The following is a 19,048-nucleotide window of genomic DNA, read 5'->3' as shown; positions in this document are numbered from 1 at the left end:
GAAGTGTTTCGTGTTATACTTCTTTGCCTAAATTATTTTAAAGCACTGAAGCATTTTTTTTTTACTTTGATAATGTATCCTACTTGGCTACAATTGATTAATACCGTTTAATTTCTGTGACTTACCAAGAAAGTACACATGTAACCAGGTTTCTGAAATAGCAGTTTACCTATAGCTAGTTTAATCAGTTTTTAATTTACGTTACATATTGTTATTATTTGAGTTAGAAAATTATTTTCATACTTATTTTTGAAATTAAGTGACAAGATTTTGAGATGTGAGATTATGATAATTAGATGTTTCATTAGGTAAATTTGCTTATTGATTTTAGTTATCCAGAGACTGATTATCCAGTTTTTCTTACTTTTCCAGTTTCTTCTTGCCTTTGGCTTGAGTCTCTACTTTTTTAAGATTTTGCAGATTATTACACTTCAGATCAGAAGAGCTGGATTGAAGTCTGGGCTTCAACATTTATTGAGTAATGTTTGGCAGATTACCTAACATTCTGGAGTGGTCTGGATCGTATTGATAAAAGTACTGCTTGCTTTATTTCATAGGATTGTCACAAGGATTAAGTGAGATGGTAAATGTAAAATTATATATAAAAAGACAAGGTGGTACAATTTTACTGGTGACAGCTGGAGATGTATCAGTGAAGAATATGTTTCCCATGATGTTCTGAAAATACTATCACATACTCTTATGAGATGTGAACTTTGCCCTTCTTGTGAACACAGTAAAGCTAGCCAAGAACAGTTTGATACTATGATCCTTTGAATTAGTCACCTTCATTAATAACTAGATGACTGGAAAATGAATATAGTTTTTGCCTTTGGAAGTTTAAATCTGATCCTTCTTGGTCATCATGTATTATCACTTGAAAATTTTCAAGTGCAGAAAAAGCTCAAGCCTTGGTCCTTACATGTCATTAACTAGAAGTTAGACATAGCCCTACCTTGCTTACATACATAAGAAACATTATTATTTCACTGGGACCAATATTTAGAATTAGAAGGAAGTCTGTGAACATGTAGTTAGATTCTTCTCATTTAATAGAGGAGAAAATTGGGACTCAGAAACAATCATAATTGGCTTGCCTGAGATAATCTGGGTTAGACAGGGCCAGAACCTGAACTGTAACTAAGGCTCCAAGTATGCTTTCTGGTCTGCTAAGGTTTTCACTAGGCATCTGAATATGGTAATATTACCTGGTTTGCATGAAAATGTTTTATTTATTTAATGGAATCAATCTGTCTACACACATAAAAACATGCATACATGAACATTTTTTTGCAAACTTTTCCTTCCTTTTATAGCTGGTTTAGTCTTATAAATTGTGGGATGGCAAAAACTGCTTGGGAAGATTTGCTGTGGGAATGCTTCAAGAAAATTAGTTATATTCTTCAGGATAGTTATTCTGAGTTCATGCTTCGTCACTATCAGGTATTGAGGTGTCTTCTTTCTGGCAAGTGGCAATGACAGAGGATCCTTGTAACACATGGCTCTACTGAGTAAATGTTGCAAAAGAGTAGGCGGGAGCTGTATTAATTTCTTACTCCTGCTAAAAATATTTTCCCAAGCTGTTTATAATTTTTAATGTTCTGTTGTGTTAATTATTTATTATATGAAGAATTATTTCTATAGTTACTTCATTCTGGGTAAATAACCATTGGAAAAGAGTTAATTCTTTGTCTTGTTGGGCACTCCTTTTGGTTGCATTGATTTCACAAAACCTGTTAACGCTCTCTTCTTTCTTGGAGATAATAGTTTGGGTGCTATTCTAATTCCTGTTATTGCTCAAGTACCCTTTGTGTCTCTCTCTCTTTTGACTGTGGAAATGAACTGTGGATTAGAGAATCCTGACAAATTAGATGAATTGAAGTGAAAATTTGCTTGTAATTGCGTTAGTTGTTAATCTTCTTTCACAAAGTCTTGCAAGTATTTTTGGGAGTAAACTTTTAAAGACCAAATATTGCCCCAAGAAATTTTTTATTTTGTCTTGGAAAATAATTTTGAAAGTGTTTGCTGAACTGAAGTTATGTATTATGTAAACCCTTACATAAAGCTCATTTAAAAATACTAAGCTCCACCCTGGCACGGTACAGGGTGGATTATAGCTTATGCCTATAATCATAGCACTCTGGGAGACTGAGGCCAAAGGATCCCTTAAGCTCAAGAGTTCAAGACCAGCCTGAGTAAGGGCAAGACCCCCCCATCTCTGCTAAAAATAGAAAAATTTAGCTGGTCGTTCTGGCTGGTATCTATAGTCTCAGCTACTCTTGAGGCTGAGGCAGGAGGATCACTTAAACTCAGAAATTTGAAGTCGCTGTGAGCTACCGTGGCTCACGCTTGTAATCCCAGCACTCTGGGAGGCCAAGGTGGGTGGATCTCCTGAGCTCATGAGTTCGAGACCAGCCTGAGCAAGAGTGAGACCCCATCTCTAAAAATAGTTGGCTGTTGTCGTGGGCGCCTCTATTCAGCTACTCAGGAGGCTGAGGCAAGAGAATTGCTTAAGCCCAAGAGTTGGAGGTTGCTGTGAGCTATGTCGTCACAGCACTCTACCACTCTACTTTTCTGTCTCAAAAAAGAAAGAAAGAAAGAAAAAATTATGCTCTTGATTTGCGGTATTAAGGCAGTTTGATCAAGAGATACTTTGCTGTGTCATATCAAAGGTGAAGGCATGTTTAAATTAAGCAAGGGCAATCCATTGAATTATCCTTTCCCACTAAACTACCTATAATTGCTAAAGTGTTTGTTAGTATCCGTAATCTTTTCAGGAGTACTCTGTGATGTTTCCTCTTGTTCTTAGGGCGCTTTAATGATAGCTTTGGTCTTTATATATTATCTGGAAGGACTAGGCAGACAATGCTAAGAGCCAGGGATGTAAAGGTAGATTGCCTTGGTTCAAACTAATACCTTGCAACCCTTTTACTAACTAATTAACCTTTGGCTATCTCTGTTTCCTCTAAGACAATGAAGTTAGTACCTTTATTGTTAGGGTTAAATGAATAGATTTAAGTTAAGCATTCAGAACAGTGCCTGTCATACTGTTAACCATGATCACTGTCATCATGTGACTCCCTGAACTTTTGCTAAGAGTGCTTTCCCAACCCTCTTTTGAATGCATGCCTTTATATAGCTGCTTGCTTAATTATTATTTGCTCATTATTAATGAAGTTTAAATAAATAAATATCTCAGAGTATACATTTCATTTTGTGAATGTTTTTTTTTCTTTGAGACAGAGTCTCACTATGTCGCCCTCAGTAAAGTGCTGTGGCATCACAGCTCACAGCAACCTCAAACTGTTGGGCTTAAGCAATTCTCTTGCCTCAGCCTCCCAAGCAGCTGGGACTACAGGTGTCCAGCTTGAGGGATCCACAACACCCAGCTGTTTTTGTTGTTGTTGTCGTTTAGCAGGTCCTGGCCGGGTTCAACCCACCAGCCCCGGTGCACATGAATGGTGCCCTGACCACTGAGCTACAGGTGCCAAGCCTGTGAATATTTTATAACATAAGGAATTCTTAACCAAATGGCGTATTCTTATAGACCATACTGTTAACCTTTTTGTATTATTAACAGATTACATTATCTGTGTAAGCCATAACATGGAATTTGGGGATGGAAACTAACCGTTCTTTTGGTACTCAATGATGTTTTCTAGTATTTTTTTTTTTTTTCATTGAAAGATCATTTTCCAGGCTCGGCGCCTGTAGCACAGTGGTTATAGTGCGAGCCACATGCACCAAGGCTGGCGGTTTGAGCCCAGTCCGGGCCAGCTAAACCACAATGGCAACTGCAACAACAACAACAAATATAGCTGGGCATCGTGGTGGGCTCCTGTAGTTCCAGGTACCCAAGTTTGGGAGGCTGAGGCAAAAGAATCGCTTAAGCCCAAGAGTTTGGGGTTGCTGTGAGCTGTGATGTGACAGCGCTCTACCAAGGGCGAGTCTGTCTCAAAAAAAAAGAAAGGTAAGAAAGAAAGATCATTTTCCAGTGACATCTATTACTTTCTCTTTTCATTCATCCAGTCAGTGAACAAACATCTGTGTCTTAGGGCTTATACCATGTTCTGGGGAAAACAGTGGGAAGCAAGAATTGTCATGAAGAAACCAAACAAGGGTCTGAGAGAGAGTTAACAATGTGGATGTGTAGCTCCTTGAGGCTGGAAAACAGTAGACTTGGATATAGCAACATGAGATGGTGTAGGAAAGACGTTCAGGTATTGTGATATATACGGGTGCATGTGTGTATTTTTTTTCCATCCACAATTCCTAGCTCATAACTCCCATAGAGATGCTGGGGCCCTTTAGGCCTCTGGAGCAGGCTTCAGAAAATAGAATCTCTCTCTGACCTTCTCCTGTCCTTTCACCTGCCCAAGCCAGGACTCAAAAGACCCTTGTTCCAGTGGGTCCTGCCCCATAAGAAGAAGAAATGCTGTACAGAGAAGCTAAGAAAAAATCTGGACAGACAGGCCTTGCTGAGATTAGATAATATCCTTTCTATCTAATCACATTTTGATGTGGTTGTCCATGGTTCAATCAACCAATAAAGTCTTCATAAAAGGCCCAAACAACAGGATTTGGGGAGCTTCTGTAGAGCTAAACATGTGGAAGTTCCTTTTGGGTGATGCTGGGGAGAGAGACCAGGGGTGGGAGGTTGTGGGGGGGGCACGAGGGGGGAGACAGGGAGCTCTGTGCCCCTTTCTCACATGCCTCACCCCATACAGCTTTTCATCTGTATTCTTTGCAGTAACTTTTAAAATAATCCAATAAATGTGTTTCCCTGAGTTCTGGGAGCCACTCTGGCAAATTAATTGAACCCAAACAGGAGCTCATGGGAACCTTAACTTAAAGCCAGTCAGTCAGAAGTTCTGGAGGCTCAGACTTGCGACTGGTGTCTGAAGTGGGAGTAGTCTTGAGTACTGAGCCTTCAACCTGTGGGATCTGACTCTGTCTTTAGGTAGGCAGTATTGGAATTGACATGGAAGATAATCAGCTGGTGTCCCCCGTGTTGCTTGTTTTCTTGGTGATGGGGAGAAATCCCCACATACTTTAGGGTCACAAAATTCCATGTTTATAATCATGTTGTGAGAGCAGAGAAAAACATGGTTTGAGTTTTTCTTTGCATAGGTACCCAGGGTTCCAGTCATGTAGAGATTTAGCTTTGCAGGCAATAGTAATGAATTTTGATTGATGTTGAGTGTAACGGGAAGTCATTCTACAATTGTAAGTAAAGGAGTAATATGATTCCTAAGAAGTTGACTGGAGAGAGAAGTTTAGAGTCTGCTGCAGTCGTCCAAGTGGGAGATGAAGATGGACTAGAAGAGTGGCAGAGAAGATGGACAGCAGTGTGTGGCTACTAAATATGTTTGGAATAGCACTTGCTCTTGGATTAGCTGGGTGGTAAGAAAAAGAGAGAAGAGTTGAGGATGACTAAGCTTCTGGATTTAGTGAGTGGGTGGGTGGTTGTACCAGGTACTGGGAAGAGAACAGTTTAGAAAGGACCAGGTTTGTTTATTTATTACAAGAAGGTGAGTAGGTATGAGTAGGAAAGGATACTTGAGACACTTATGAATTATCTAAGTGATACTCTTACATATATAAATCTAGAGATCAGAACCAGAATACAAATTCAAGATAGTATTATAAACTACGGAACAAAGTGTGTCATTTGGGGAGAGGATTTAGGTCAGGTAGAAAAGAAAAATCTGGTGAAGGAGACTAACAATCTTAGTCCTTTTTTTTTTTTTTTTTTTTTTTGCTTATAACAGAATACCTGAAACTAAGCAATTTATAAAGAAATTTATTTCTTATAGTTATGGAGGCAGAGAGAGCCAAGATTGAGGAGCTGCATCTGGTGAGGGCCTTCTTGCTGGGGGGTGGGGGGAGGTGAGGAGCTCTCTACAGAGCCCAGAAGTAGTACAGGGCATCACCTGGTGAAGGGGCTGAGTGTGCTACCTCAGTTATTTTTTCCTCTTCTTATAAAGTCACCCACTTTGATGATAACCCATTAATCTATGAATAGATTGATCTTATTCAAAGGCCAGAACCCTCATAACCCAGTGACGACCCCACCTCTCAGTATTGACAAAGTAGGAATTAAATTTCAACATGAGTCTTGAAGGCTACAAATATTTAAATCGTGGCAAAAGGAGCATTTGAAAAAAGAAAAAAAAATCAGATACACAAAACTAATAAAAGTGGTTATATATAGCAGGGAGAGTATGAAGCAGGTAAGGCACAGAGGTTTTTCTTTTTTTTTTATATGTAAGTTTTTAATTTTTCAGAAGTCTTGAGATATAGTTTTATCAAATGCTACTGTGTGGTCTAGATTACGACAGAATAAAGTTCTGTAAAGGTAAGTTGGTTGATCTGACTAACCACTTGTCTCATTGTTGAGTCTCGATCATTCTAGAAATTTTCAGGTGTGCAGGTTACAAAAGGCCTTGCATCAAGAATATCCAAGGATCTCTTGCTTCCCATAAGCTTTCAAGACGTATTTACAGGAGATTGTAGTACTGGCTTGTATGGGGCAGGCGAGTTTTCTTCAGTGTTTATTAAATAATAACAGAAATGTCTGAGATCTTACAGGGATCTATTTTCTGTCATGATTCAACTGATAAAACTTGGTTAAAAGATAATATATTAGGTAGGCTGAGTGCAGCCGGGCATGGTGGCTCACGCCTGTAATCCTAGCACTCTTGGACTGCTCTTGAGCTCATGAGTTGGAGACCAACCTGAGCAAGACAGAGACCCGGTCTCTACGAAAAACAGAAAAACTAGCCGGGCATAGTGACGCACGCCTGTAGTCCCAGCTACTCAGGAGGCTGAGACAAGAGGATTGCTGAAGCCCAAGTGTTTGAGGTTGCTGTGAGCTATGATGGCACGGCATTCTACCCAGGGTGACAGGGTGAGACTCTGTCTCAAAATAAATAAAAAAATAATATGCAAGTCAGATGTAAATATATTTACTTTTATTCCAATAATTCTTTATATTTCACAATAGTTTAGTGCCTTTGAATATCATATATTAAACATTTATAAATTTTTATTTCCAAAAATGATGTTTTAATAAACTTGAAATTTTATATGTCTGCAAAACCCTATTTCAAAAATTAAATATTCAAATTTATCAATAACCTTAATAACTACTGGTAAGTGAAGCACTCAAGGTGGACTCCTTTCTCAAAGTCTTTGTACTTCTTTTTTTTTTTTTTTATTGTTGGGGATTGGTTGAGGGTACAATAAGCCAGGTTACACTGGTTGCATTTGTTAGGTAAAGTCCCTCTTGCAATCTTGTCTCGCCCCCAGAAGGTGTGGCACACACCAAGGCCCCACCCCCCTCCCTCCTCTTTGTACTTCTTTGTGTTCCTCTGCAGTGTTCTTCTCCATGTTTTTTTCATGCTTATTCTCTAATGTCAGATTCTTGGAGAACGTTTCTCTGTTGACTGTTAAAAATTGTGTGTGAATACTTACCAGTTTTATTTTACACTGTTGCACTTATCACTATCTGAGAACATGTCTAAATTTTTGTTCACTACTGTATTTCTAGCCATCTATGCCTGACATGTAGTATGTATTGAGTACATACTTGTTAAAGAAGTGCATGAAAAATTCATTTTCATTATGTAAGTGAACCACAGTTTATCTGTTATCTTGACAATGAACATTTGAGTTTTTTATAGCTTTTGTTATTGCATTCTGGGTCCTTCCGTTTAAACTATTCTGTCCTCAAGGCCCTTATACTCTAGACCTGTGATGGAAGGGGGTACATTGAAGATTTCTGAAATGCCTTTGAGGTCCTTCTCCCATTGTTGGATAGCACCTGGCTTCCTTTTATCTATACTAATCTTTTAATCAAAAGGTCACTTGGCCACACCCCTAGTTTTCTCTTCTAAATGTACTTTTCCATTCTTTACATTGCCAGCCTGAGAATGTTCTAAATCTTTGCATTCTTATTCCCTTTTGATTATAAACTCTATCTGTAAAGTATTTCTCTCTTCTCAAATTTTAGTATAAACAGTTAAGAGAAGTCATGCAAATGCTGAATGCTTTGTGGCTTAGAGATTTCTTCTGCTAAATAGTTCATCACCTCTAAGTTTTACCTTCCATAAAGTCCTAGATCATGAATAATTCACCGAAGTTCTTACTACTTTATTACAAGGATGACCTTTCCACTCATTTCCAATACCACCTTCCTCGTTTCCATCTGAGACCTCATTAAAATGGTCTTTACTTTCCATAATTCTACCAATATTCTATTTATTACCACTTAAGTAATCTCTAAGAAGACCGAAACTTTCCCTACAGCTCTTCTGAGCTCTCACCTGAATTGCCTTTAATGCTCCATTCACAGTAGTGTAGCCTTTCTCCAGAATTCACTTCCAAACTGCTTTAGCCTCTACTCAGCCAAGTCCAAAGCTGCTTCCACATTTTTAGTTTTTTGTCATAGCAGCACTACACTCCTGGTACCAGTTTCTGTCTTAGTCTGTTTTATGCTGCTGTAAGAGAATACCCCTGACTGAGTAATTTATAAAGAACAGAAATTTATTTCTCACAGTTTTGGATGCAGGGAAGTCCAAGATCAAGGTGCTTACATCAGATGAAGTTTGCTGTGTTCCCACGATGGCACTTTGAATGCTGTGTTTATCCTCACGAGGCAGAATGTAGGAGGGCAAAAAGGGCGAACTTTCTCAGCCAGACCCCTTTGTAAGGATACCTAATCCTGTTCACAATAGGGCTAATCACTTTGTCACTCAGACTAGAGTATGATGTGGTGGTGTGATCACAACTCACTTCAACCTCCAACTCTGGGCTCGAGCAATGTTCCCAGCTCAGCCTTAGTAGCCAGGATTACAGGCACACACCATCATACCCAGCTAACTTTTTTTTTTTTAAGAGACAAGGTCTTGCTGTGTTGCCCAGGCTCATCTTGAACCCCTGGGCTCTAGCAGTCCTCCTGCCTTGGCCTTCAGAAGTGCTAGGATCATAGACACAAGCCATTTAGTAATGTTAAATTGGTAACACCTGAATTTTGGAGGGACCACATTCAACCATGGTAGTTATATACCTAGGAATAGGATTGCTAGCATAGTGTGTGCCAGTATTAAACTTTGTAACTTGTTTCCTAAACTTTGTTATTGTCACAAGTCCTACTTTTCACCAGAAGAAAAGTGATATGGTAGATTGTAAAATTGAGTGGCAGGTTGCAGAATTGCAGAATGGCCAATTAATTCTTCCTGTTACTGTACTTTGCAATGTGATTTTACTTCTAGAGTCTTATTTCTCCATCTCTTGATTTTGCATTTGGATGTGTGACTTGCTTTGACCAGTGGTACATAGGCAAGTATGACACAAACACAAGTTTGAAAAGCACTTACATGGTGGGGCTTGTCCTTTCTTACTGCTCTTTGGAACCCTGAGCCCACCATGTGAAAAAGGCACACAGTAATCTGTTGGAGATTGATGACCATGCCGATCAATCCTGGGTGAGGCCTGCCTGTTTCAAGAGCCAGACTAACCCAGACCAGAACTGCCTCACCTACCCCCAGAAAAATATTAAATTACTTTTTAAGTCACTAAGCTTTGAGGTTAAGTTGTTATACAACAAAAGCTAATTGATAACAAATGATCTCTCATTGTGATTTTTATTCATATTTTTTGGTTGTCAGTGAGGGTAAGTAGATATCTTTATTGTCCGTACGTATTTTCTCTGCTATGAAATTCCTCTTTGTGTCATTTGCCTATTTTAGTTTTTTTTTTTTTTTTGAAACAGAGCCTCAAGCTGTCGTCCTGGATAGAGTACTATGGCGTCACAGCTCACAGCAACCTCCAACTCTGGGGCTCAAGCAATTCTCTTGCCTCATCCTCCCAAGTAGCTGGGACTACAGGCGCCCGCCACAGCGCCCGGCTATTTTTTGGTTGTAGTTGTCGTCGTTTTAGCTGGCCTAGGCTGGATTCAAACCCGCCAGCTCCAGTGTATGTGGCTGGTGCTTTAGCCGCTTGAGCTACAGGCACTGAGCCTGCCTATTTTAGTTTTATAGCATTGTCTTTTTCTTTTTCTTTTTCTTTTTTTTATTGTGGGGATTCATTGAGGGTACAATAAGCCAGGTTACACTGATTGCAATTGTTAGGTAAAGTCCCTCTTGCAATTGTGTCTTGCCCCCATAAAGTGTGACACACACCAAGGCCCCAAGCATTGTCTTTTTCTTAATATTATTGATACTTAGTGTAATCCGCCTATTAGTCTATTATCAGTTGTTTGTTTCTCTGGTCTTTCTACATTCTTAATACACTCATGATAGATTTAATTTTTTTTCTTTTTTAAGGCAGGGTCTCACTCAGTCACCCTGGGGTTGAGTGCCATGGCATCATATCTGACAGCAACCTCAAACTCTTGGGCTCAAGCGATTCTCTTACTTCAATCTCCTGAGTAGCTGGCATTACAGGCGCCCCACCACAACACCGGCTAGTTTTTATTTTTTCCTCTATCTGTAGTAGAGATGAGGTCTCCCTCTATCTCAAGGTGCTCTTGAACTGCTGAGCTCAGGCAGTCCACCCACTTTGTCCTCCCAGAGTGTTGGGATTACAGGTGTGAGCCACTGCACCTGGCCTGGATTTAAATTTTCAACTTAATTGTTTTATAGTTTATTAGTCTTTTGATTTCTGGATAACTCTTTTGTGCATCTTAACAAATCCTTCTCTATCCCAAGACAGAAAAGTATTTGTTTTCTTCCAAAAGTATTGCTTTTTGAGTTTTCAATTCTTAATCCATTTGGAATTGAACTCTGTACATGATTCAGTGTAGGTGTTACTGGACAAAGAGGGTCCAGCTGTCTGTCACTGTCAGCCAATATGCAGAGCCGGGGATAGGTTCACCAAATTTTATTTGTCAGAAGGCCAGTGATTCCAGAGAACAATGAGAGTAGCCTAAGACTTTTCCTTTCTTCTATTTCCAAAATCACAGTTTTGGGGCGGCACCTGTGGCTCAGTGGGTAGGGCGCCAGCCCCATATACTGAGGGTGGCGGGTTCAAACCCGGCCCTGGCCAAACTACAACAAAAAATAGCCAGGCATTGTGGCGGGTGCCTATAGTCCCAGCTACTTGGGAGGCTGAGGCAAAAGAATCCTCTAAGCCCAGGAGTTGGAGGTTGCTGTGAGCTGTGTGACACCACGGCACTCTACCGAGGGCGATCAGGTGAGACTCTGTCTCTACCAAAAAAAAAAAAAAATCACAGTTTTATGCATGAAAGTTCAAAGCAAAGACCACGTTAACACTTATTTTAAATAATAATTAGCGTAACTCAGTGACTTATTTCAACATTCCAATTCTTTTTTTTTTGTAGAGACAGAGTGTCACTGTACCGCCCTCAGGTAGAGTGCCCTGGCGTCACACGGCTCACAGCAACCTCTAACTCTTGGGCTTACGTGATTCTCTTGCCTCAGCCTCCAGAGCAGCTGGGACTACAGGCGCCCGCCACAACGCCCGGCTATTTTTTTGTTGCAGTTTGGCCGGGGCTGGGTTTGAACCCGCCACCCTTGGCATATGGGGCTGGCACCCTACTCACTGAGCCACAGGCGCCGCCCAACATTCCAATTCTTAATCTCCTAAACCAGTCCAACTAAACTACTCAAGATAGGCATCTTTAGGGTGGGAGCTAAATTTACAAAACAAGAATGGGAGACTGGAGGTAAAGGTCACTTAGGACCTGAACAAATCAGACCAGCTATGTCATGTTGGCCCTGGCCTGACTTTCTCCGTCTTGTTTTCACTACCTGCTTTCATAGGGAATCCAAATTATCTTGTCTTACTTTAATAATCACTTTTTCAATTCATTTTTATCAAATACTGTGTCCTTTCCCCAGTGATCTATCTTGCCATTTCTGTCCTAACAGTTCCAAATACACAAGAATCTTACCTTGGTCAGTTTGTTTGTCTCTGTACTAATACAAGATTGCCTTCATATTTATCTTGGTATAAGTACTTTGTCACATGTATGTACTGAAAATATTTTCTCTCATTCTGTGGCTTACCTTTTTGCTTTGTTAACAATATGTTTCAAAAGGAAAAGTTTTATTTTATATTATTTATTTATTTATTTATTTTTATAATATGCCACAATTTTTATTGCAACGTGGCCATTTTTATGAGGGTGAGGAGTTTAATCTTAAAACAATGTTCCATTTAAGGCTCTTGTATACAGGAATTGCCATCATGACTGATATTCAAAGTATCTTTAGTGTTGCAGGATTCACCTGGTAAACATAAAACTCCTACACTTATTCTGTAGTGTACACTCAACAGAAAACAAAAAGGCATTAATAACAGCTATTTCTTTCTTTATTTTTTTATTATTGAGACAGAGTCTCACTTTGTGGCCCTCAATAGAGTACTGTGGCATCATAGCTCACAGCAACCTCCAACTCTTGGGCTTAAGTGATTTTCTTGCCTCAGCCTCCCAAGCAACTGGAACCATAGGCACCTGCCACAACCCCCGGCTTTTTTTTTTTTTTTTTCGGTAGAGACGGGGTCTCACTCTGGCTCAGGCTGGTCTTGAACCTCTGAGCTCAGGGCAGTCCACCTACCTTCGCCTCACAGAGTGCTAGGATTACAGGTGATAATGCCCATGCCCAGCTGATAATAGTTATTTCTCTAAGATATGTAGGTGGCTTGCGCCTGTGGCTCAAGCAGCTAAGGCACCAGCCACATACACCTGAGCTGGCGGGTTCGAAGCCAGCCTGGGCCCGCCAAACAACAAGGACGGCTGCAACCAAAAAATAGCCGAGCTTTGTGGAGGGCGCCTGTAGTCCCAGCTACTTGGGAGGCAGAGACAGGAGACTCGCTTGAGCCCAGGAGTCGGAGGTTGCTGTGAGCTGTGATGCTATGGCACTCTACCCACGGTGACAGCTTGAGGCTCTGTCTCAAAAAAAAAAAAAAGATATGCAGGTAACAGGAATGAACACTGAGGTACTAGGATAAATTGAAAGTTAACGGAAACTTAATTGGCATTCCTTTTGGGAGATTAAACATGTCTCAAAAAAAAAGTGCTTTTAATGCAGTGTTATATCTGTGTTGCCGTGTCACAAAAATAGGCCTGCCAAGGCAGGTGAGGTGTTTGAATGCTTGAGCCTCACAGATTGCAATCAGGTGCAACTTCAAATTATACTGAAAAAAGTTTACCATCTGACTGATGGATAATACTTTCAAGGCATTCAATTAGCTTACTCTTAGCAGTATTCTAAGCTATTCACATTGACAAACACTGACAAACACATTCATTGTAGTGCTTGCTACAAGGGAGGCATGTAACCAGTTATTTTTGCTAAAATATGACAGGAAGGCATTCCTTAGGTTCTACATAAAAGTAACAATATTAAACAGTCTCATGGCAATCACTGATAGGTTGTGTAAATGAATGATAACTCCTTCATTCATTGTGTTGGAAGGGCCCAGTGGAAAGGGGAATAAAACAAAAAAACTAGACCTAATACTATTCCAAGGACTGAGCTGGAGAAATAGAAGCTCCTTAAGATCTAGGTGGCACTTGACTGGCATTTTATAATGGTTTTCCTTCAAGTGAAACTACTACATTGCTTCCCAATTTCTCTCCAAGCGTCAAATGGTCCTTAATATCATCCAAGCCATTTACTTGCCACTCATGTTTAATACCTGAAAATTTCTTTTTAATGGCATCTTTAGAGCTAGCATAAATCATCTTCCTTTTTAAAGGTGCACTTTCCGGAGCCCAGAAAATAAATACTAGGTCTTCTTTCTTAGACTCTTTTGTTTCATATGTGGCATCGTACGAAGCATATTGGCAATCACTCAGAGGTAGCAACTTCACAAAAGGTGTGTAGGGGTCCTCTACAGTATCACCAATGTCACTCACCAATATCTGCTTTGCTTCCTGTACAATTATTTGTCTTTTGTCATCACTTAAGCAGAAGAGAACTGTTTTCTTCCTTTTTCTATCTCCTCTTGTGTAGAAGATTTCTTTACTTTTCATATCATTAAAAACTTTGATGACTTCATCATTCACTGTAACTCCAGAAGCTGTGCAAATAGTCCAATCATATTTGTCAGGTTTTAAAAATTAATTTATGGGGCGGTGCCTATGGCTCAAAGGAGTAGGGTGCCTGCCCCATATAGCGGAGGTGGTGGGTTCAAACCTGGCCCCAGCCAAAAAAAAAACTGCAAAAAAAAAAAAATCAATATGATACACCAAAGGATTCTAACTCATCCTGTTCATTCATCTTCTTTTTTTTTTGGTTTTTTGGCCGGGGCTGGGTTTGAACCCGCCACCTCCGGCATATGGGACCGGCGCCCTACTCCTTGAGCCACAGGCGCCGCCCCATTCATCTTCTTAAAGAGGTTTGGACATAGAAGCAAATGGGAAGGTAGAGCCAAAGGGACGAACACAAACTGCCCGATCCCTGAAATATTTCCTATTTTACTGGGTGATGTCAGAGCTTCAGGAGCAGCAGCAAAAATACCTTCCAAATTGTGTCAACTCTGCAGGCCATAGTGCCCGTGGCTGCGGCTCAGTGGCGGCTAGCGCTCCAGCTCTGTGGCAGTAGGAAGAGGCAAGGGAGGGGCGGTCTGGCAGGCAGCGGTGAGTGCTATAGTATTTATTTTTATTATTATTATTGTTTGAGACAGTCTCAGTATCACACTAACTGAGTGCATTGGCATCATGATAGCTCACTATAACCTCAAACTCCCGGGCCCATGCAACCATCCTGTCTTAGCTTCCCAAATAGCTATGACTACAGACAAGAGCCAGTATGTCTGACTAATTTTTTGGGTTTTTGTAGAGATGGGATCTCACTTAGGCTGGTCTCAAACTCCTGACCTCAAGCAATCCTCCCGCCTCTGCCTCCCAGAATGCTTGATTACAGGCATGAGCCACTGTACCCAGCCATTACTACCATTTTATAATAATACATGGAAAACATGTAGCAGGTCAATATTTTTCCAAATAGTGGTTAACAAAAACATTCTGTTTCATAGATCTTAAATATACTTTTTTTTTTTTTTTTGAGACAGAGCCTCAAGCTGTTGCCCTGGGTAGAGTGCTGTGGCATCGTAGCTCACAGCAACCTCAAACTCCTGGGCTCAAGCGAGTCTCCTGTCTCCGCCTCCCAAGTAGCTGGGACTACAGGCGCCCACCACAACGCCCGGCTATTTTTTGGTTGCAGCTGTCATTGTTTGGCGAGCCCGGGCTGGATTTGAACCTACCAGCTCAGGTGTATGTGGCTGGCGCCTTAGCCGCTTGAGCCACAGGCGCCAAGCCATAGATCTTAAATTTAGAATTGACTGGATCAAATTGATAAAATAATATGAAGCACAGACTTGAGTTATTGAAAATATTCTATGATTTAACTTATTTTCTTATTAAAGTCTAGCTTGTATTCCCTAGGTATTTAGGGGCAGTAGAAAAGCCCCATTAAGCAATCCAACTTTAAATTTTGTCAGAGAAATACACAAACAGTAATAACCCAGAAAGAAATGACCAAATGAGGCAAAGATAAAATCATGTGAGTTTCATATTCATCTTATAGTTTAAGTAGTGAGAATCAATGGGAATGAGTGTTGTGTTAATTCTAATAATGGAGAACATTTGAAAGTGCTAGGACAAGCTAAAACCTTTGGGGGTATTGGTCTTTTTTTTTTTTTTCCTCAGTTTTTGTGCCTCTGGAGTCCTTGGTGATAGTCAAAAATACTGTCACCAGACTGTTTTGTATGGTAGAAGAACTAATGGATTTGAAGTTGGAAAAGTGAGGTTGAACTCCTGCTTTGATGTTTATATGCTGTGAATTGTTATTTGGGACCTTTTGAGTGCTTTCTTTCTCATTTGTAAAAAGCCAGGATATAAATAACTGTCCCCCAAGCTGAGCATGGTGGCTCATGCCTGTAATCCCAGCACTCTGGCAAAGCTAGGGCAGGAGGATAGTTTGAGGTCAGGAGTTCGAGAGCAGCCTGAGCAAGACCCTGTCTGTACTGAAAATAGAAAAATTAGCCTGGTGTTGTGGTAGGTGCCTATAGTCTAGCTACTTGGACTAGAGCAGGAGAATTTCTTGAACCTGGGAGTTTGAGGTTGCTGTGAGCTAGACTTATGCCAAGGCAGATTAGTCTAGGTGACAGAGTGATAGTCTGTCTCAGAAGAAACCCTGTTCCTTACAGAGGCATGTTAGCATCTTGTTAATCTATAAATCACTATGCAGAAGTGGTTTATTGTTTAAAGATCACTATAGTTTATTACATAAATTCAAAATCATACCCTTGCAATAGAAGGACTGTTGGTAGGGTGGGGATGGCGAGGAGACAGATTCTCATTCTGTTTCCTGGGCTAGAGTGCCATAGCATCAGCCTGGCTTACAGAACCTCAAAGTCCTGGGCTCAAGTGATCCCCCTGCCTCAGTCTGACAAAGTGCTAGGATTACAGTGTGAACTACCACACCCAATCTGGAATTTTTTTTACTGTTAGACTAGAAAGGAAATTATGACAGTCATTTACCTTGTGCCTAACAATTGAATGAGGAAAGAGAGCATGAGGGATGTGAAATGACATTTCTAAGGTCTCACAGCTAACTAAATTTCTCAATTCTAGTCTGATATTCCTTTCACTATCTTAATTCTTTTTTTTTTTTTTTTAAATTTGGCCGGGGCTGGGTTTGAACCCGCCACCTCCGGCATATGGGACTGGCGCCCTACCCGCTGAGCCACAGGTGCCGCCCCCACACTATCTTAATTCTTTATCTTTCTCTTACTCCTGCATTTTTTTTCTGGGGGGGTGAAAATGTTCTGCTAAGACTGCATTGATTATGAAAAACTGCATGGACATTTTGAAGTGGATTAAGAGAAAATGAGAAATGGTAGTTTTTGTTTTTTTTTAAGCTGTAATTTTATAAGTTGTACATTTTCTTCATGAAAATAAAATGTTTTAACAAGAAGGAGCATATAATGATATTTTTGCATATTGAGGGGTAAAGAAAGCTTTTCCAAACCTATCAGACTTTCAAAAAGGGAGGCCCTCAAATGTGTTCCAGGTCGTGTCTTTTTTTTTTTTGGATTTTCACTTAAAATGTTATCTAATCAAAGAATAGATCTGAAGCCTCTTTCAACAATTAGAAAACTGAGAGGAGTTGAATTTATTTCATGTGTCACTGAATTAAGTTGAGACACTTCAGTAGTATCTACTCTTGTAACCTGCTAACCCATTATTGGGAGATTTTGGGTGCTTTTAATTTACATTCTAATTTGGGGTTTGGATTTGCGTAATTCCCCAAGACTTAGTTCACAAAGATTTGAGGATTTTTTTTAATATATTCCCATTCAAATCATAGTTAATTTTCAGAGAACACAGATACTGTTATCTGACTCACAGAGTCAGTCAGATGATCTGATAGTCTCTCTGATATTGTGCATTGTTTTTGAATTATCTTTGGTTTTATACCCCTGTACAAGTGGAAAACTTTGTCAAAGCCTCATTGGCCAAGATACATTACTCACTAAGATTATTTATTCAGTTTATCAGAGTAAGTTGCAGTTTTTTTATCTTCATAGTTCTAGGGAAATCAATAGCTTTTTGAGTAGTCCGTAACTGATTACACTAATTCAATTACAGATGGACACTTCTAGAAACAAATTTACTGAAAGTTGTGACATTTAAATTAATCTTTGTAAGAGTTATATGAAGACTCAATGAATCCCCAACAATAAAAAAAAAGAGTTATATGAAGAATAATGTGTTTTACTGAGAAAACTGACTTAATATTTTTGTGAGAAAGCAGAATTCATTTAGATGAAGGATTTTCTTAAAGAAAGGAAGTATGTTCATTTCATTTTGGAATAACATTGCCAAGAAAATGAAAAGCAGTGGCTTCCTTACTTTTACTTTCTTTTCAACTTGTTAACTTTTCAAATAACTCTTAGAGTTACTCAGGAATGTTTTTTATTTTGCTTTAAGGAACAATTCAGTAGTTTACTTTCACATTGTTTTTTCATTGTAAGTGTGACTAATATTTAAAATGAATGGAGTATTATAACCTTCGCACTGGATGTACAGCCTACAAAGAACCTTTGTGAGCTGATTTTTGCAGTTTTCCAAGTTCTTTTGCCATAAACAGACCAAAAAAAACCCCATGTATTTTAATATCAACTTTTTATTTTAAACTCTTTAACTGCATTAAAAATCTGCTAGTTGGCTCCGCGCCCATAGCTTGAGTAGGGCGCCAGCCACATATATCAAAGCTGGCAGGTTTGAGCCAGGCCCAGGCCTGCTAAACAATGACAACTGCAACCAAAAAATAGCCGGGTGTTGTGATGGGGCCTGTAATCCCAACTACTTAGGAGGCTGAGACAAGAGAATCGCTTAAGCCCAAGAGTTGGAAGTTGCTGTGAGCTGTGTGTGACACCAAGGCACTCTACCAACAGTGACATAGTGAGACTCTGTCTCAAAAAATAATAAATGAAATCTGTTAGTTATAGTTGTTTAACACATTTCTTGTATCTAGATAAGTATGCACAGTGAAAAGTATTATTTGATGTTTGAGTTATGCTTCTGTTCTTTTGTTTTCTCACCCCACCCCCAGGCCTATAAAATTTAATTCAAAAATGTCATTCTGACAAATAAAACTAACTTAACATATATGCACTCAGTACAAAGTAGGCTCCATTGAATGTCAAGAATTTGTTAGTTGAACTTTACCTTAGAGATGAAAACAATGTAACATAAACATTTGTATCCTCTTATTCTGAAATTTTTTGTTTGTTTTTTGAGACAGAGTCTCACTATGTCACCCTCAGTAGAGTGCTGTGGCATCATAGCTCACTGCGACCTCCAACTCTTGGGCTTAAGTGATTCTCTTGCCTTACTCTCCCAAGTAGCTGGGACTACAGGCACCCACCACAACGCCTGGCTATTTTTTGGTTACAGTTGTCATTGTTGTTTAGCAGGCCTGGGCACGGCTCAAACCTGCCAGCTTCCGTGTATGTGGCCCAGCACCCTACTCACTGAGCTACAGGCGCTGGGCCTAATCTGAAATTT

At 39.8% G+C, this 19,048-nt stretch overlaps 2 protein-coding genes across 4 annotated transcripts in view; one reads left to right on the top strand and one right to left on the bottom strand.

Moving 5' to 3' along the window:
* VMP1 (vacuole membrane protein 1) overlaps window positions 1–19,048 on the top strand; it is a 156,465-nt gene that overhangs the window by 1,366 nt on the left and 136,051 nt on the right. The window lies entirely within an intron of this gene.
* Window positions 12,980–14,086, bottom strand: LOC128571090 (cofilin-2-like; the record flags this gene model as incomplete). The annotated part of the gene is made up of 1 exon (XM_053570750.1): window positions 12,980–14,086. A coding segment is annotated over one exon (531 nt), but the record flags the coding sequence as incomplete, so codon positions are not given.

This window comes from Nycticebus coucang, chromosome 18, assembly GCF_027406575.1.
Source record: "Nycticebus coucang isolate mNycCou1 chromosome 18, mNycCou1.pri, whole genome shotgun sequence".
NCBI lineage: Eukaryota > Metazoa > Chordata > Mammalia > Primates > Lorisidae > Nycticebus > Nycticebus coucang.
Note: the sequence above shows the minus strand (reverse complement) of the source record. Positions and strands in the feature narration are given on the sequence as shown.